Consider the following 3225-nt stretch of genomic DNA (forward strand, 5'->3'; position numbering starts at 1 on the left):
CTGTTATGACTAACACTGGCCAGCCAGCTTCCTGTTTTTACGAACTGTAAAGCATCAGGCATCCAACTACCAATCAACGGAACTTTTTCAGGCAAGTTATTGACAAAATGGCTTTAGATTAGACTCCATAACACCAATGAATGTTAGCAAAAGTAGTATTTGGCTTTTCAAAAGGATCCTGGATATATTGGATATTAAATATATCCTAAACAAGCGCCCTTCTTAATCACAACGCCACTGGGATAATGCCTGATGCGTTGACAGTCGATGAGTTCATTGGTGACACTCTAAATGACGTCAGACATCCTCTCAAATCTGACTTTATTTCCAAAATTTCAAGTGTGAGGTGCACAGTATACAGCCTAGATGAGGTGAGTTTGTTTATTCTCGAAATAAATATTTTATGTCGAACGTATACTTACCATTAATTTCTTTTTAGGGTTTAGAGACAGATCGAAATGTTCTTGTACGGTCGAGGAAATTAGTAAAGTCAGTTGTCGCCTCTGGAATAGGTAATGCTTGATCTTTATTATTTTTCCAGCTTATGCTGAGCAAATAACATTATTATGTGACTTTTTAGAAAGACTTGGTCAAATAGCTTTGGAGGGTAACGAACCCAATGGGAATGATATTGCCACCAGTCTTTGCAAGTTCTCCGTTGTTCACCGGGACTTGGCCAACATGACAAAGCATTTGGTGAGTAGTTACATAGTTCTGACCCATTTCATATAATGTCTCAGGACGATTAATATTTTACAATGAAACTAATATTTTTCAAAATTTCCCAATTCTTTCATTCAGATGCAGAATTTAAACAGTATTGTAGTATTTCCAATGGAAACATTTATGCAGGGTGATATCAAAAGCGACCTTAAGAAACCCTTCGAGAAGGCACTTAAGGATTATGAATATAAATAGTAAGTCCCTTCTTACGTTCATTGGGGTATTTCAATGAGTGCTTCGTCAATGGACTTCGAAGTAGTTTACTGTCTTCTTAATTTTATTTGACATAACTCGGTGATAGGCGCTCGTATTCTTGGTTTTAGTCCATTTTTGAATATTACTGCAACTACCAAGATATCTACACTGAAGCCGTATACAAGCAGTCGATATTCTTATGCTCCATTATTTCAAACTAAAATACCCTAGGCGATTTTTCGGATTCTTGTAGTTTACAATTTTACTCCTAAGTTATTGTACGCAGTTATTGTAACGAACAAGTAGTTTAAATCTATTTTATCAAACGAGTATCAACGCAAGATTGTGATTTTAATTTTACTTCCACGGGGAGATAATATTTGCGATTTTTTAATCTTTAAAATAAACTAGTCCGTGATAAATGTATTTGAAGTGTGTGTTTTAAGGTTTAAGAGATGTTGTTCTACTGCACCTGTTTTGGTTTAAAATAGATTCAAGTTAATGTTCATTCGATATACAATCCTGTCGCCTATTGTCCCCCAGTTAGAGAAGTTTTAGTTGTCAGCAATGTACTTAGTGTATTTTAATTTATCGTGATTCACCGATGTTGATTTCAAGCTAATTTATCATACATTTTTCGTTCCAAAATCAAAGAATGGTTGACATTCAATTCCAGATTGGTCGTTGTACCTCAGCTCTTACATTTAAATGACCTATGTACCTATTCATTCATTTACCAACATAACTGCTTGACTTTTCAGTAAAAGGTGATACATACTCTGTCAAAATATTCATTTAGGGACTGGTAATCTATTCGTAAGATTTCCTAATACTTTTATTGATTGTTATTTTTTGTGATCAGTGGCTAGAGACGTTATCAGATATGGCTCAGAATAGAAGCCAGTGGCGATCCTGCTGCAACCTTCTTTTACTTTCTACATAAAGAATGGTTCTAACTTTCTTAACTGAAAGAGTCTTCTGATTGTACATTTCAGTCCGCCTTATCTTTCATCCCTTCTCTTCCTACTTTCATTATTTTGTGTGGCGCATATGTACCTGGTGCCCTTTTGTCAGTCAGTCAGTCACAACGTAGAACTTCGTACGTACGTACATCAGTTCGAGTTGCCATACCACATTAGCACAGAGATGCAGTTGTCGATTCAAATCCCATAGTGGTAGAAGTAGTAGGAGTATAATCAGAAATCCAAAAGATTAGGGGTTTCAAGAAATTATTGAAGGAGTATAGTACAGTGAAATAAATTTGGAAAGAGAAAAAGATAAAGACATGAGGAATTCAGAAGATTAGAATTTGGTAGAACACAAAGAGTGGATGCATCTTCGCCATTGCAAACGATTTTGAGCCATGTCATTCAAGGTCTCTAACCATCGGTTGCTGTCATCTCGCGAATCCCAACCAGGTAGTCTACACCTACCAACATGGCCCAGTCCACTTGTCAGTGACTTCATTGATTTGTGCCATGTTTTGGTCTGGCCACCCCTAGCTTTCTTCCAACCTACTCCTACACCATGAAACATTGCACGTCGGGGCAGTCGGTGGTCGGGCATACGTAACACATGTCCCAGCCATCTCAACTGATGAAGTTTCACTACTTCATCAATCGATTTGCCATCCCTACCTAGTACTCGTTTCCTAACAACTGCATTACTTACCCGGTGGTCCCAGGATATACGAGCAATGCTTCGAAGACACCTATGATCGAACACTAGTAGCCTACGAATATCCTCTACTCTTATTGGCCATGTTTCACTGCCATAGAGTAGGACGGAGCGAACTGCTGCACAGTAAACCCGTCCTTTGGTTGCTAGACGGATATCTCGCCTACGCCATAAATGACGCAAGTTGGCGAAAGCTAGACGAGCCTTCTGTATCCGTGCTGAGATTTCGTCACATACCAGACCACAAGGGCTGATGAGACTTCCAAGATAAGTGAAGTGGTCTACACGCTCAACTACTTCACTCCCTATCATTAGTTCAGGTGTCGATGCAACCCAATCCTGAAGTAACATTTTGCACTTCGAGGGAGAGAATCGCATTCCGAACATGCCTGCATAGTTGCTTATAGTGGTCAGAAGACTCTGCATGTTGTCTACTAATTTGAGACTATCCAATTTGATATACTTGAATGTATATAAATTAAGTAGAATTTACTACAGATAATAGATTCACAGAATATAACAAAAAATCCGACAATTATCAGACCACCATTGAAAACGTGGAAGCAATCGACAAACGTTTCATCGTAGTATAGGAAAACTTAATAGTACATATCTACGATCCTGCATGCA

The 3225-nt window shown here is 38.2% G+C and overlaps 1 protein-coding gene across 1 annotated transcript in view; it reads left to right on the forward strand.

Annotated features, from left to right (window-relative positions):
• Positions 1-245: 245 nt before the first annotated feature.
• The window catches only part of Smp_196880 (putative development and differentiation-enhancing factor, ddef), a gene marked incomplete at its 5' end in the record, with an annotated part of 50746 nt that continues 47766 nt past the window's right edge, over positions 246-3225 (forward strand). Inside the window, 4 exons of the mRNA XM_018794305.1 lie at positions 246-371; positions 440-512; positions 542-696; positions 802-917. Of these exons, the coding sequence (XP_018648731.1) occupies positions 246-371; positions 440-512; positions 542-696; positions 802-917 (470 nt within the window). The remainder of the gene's footprint in view (positions 372-439; positions 513-541; positions 697-801; positions 918-3225) is intronic.

The sequence above is a fragment of the Schistosoma mansoni genome, chromosome 1, assembly GCF_000237925.1.
Source record: "Schistosoma mansoni strain Puerto Rico chromosome 1, complete genome".
Taxonomy (NCBI): domain Eukaryota; kingdom Metazoa; phylum Platyhelminthes; class Trematoda; order Strigeidida; family Schistosomatidae; genus Schistosoma; species Schistosoma mansoni.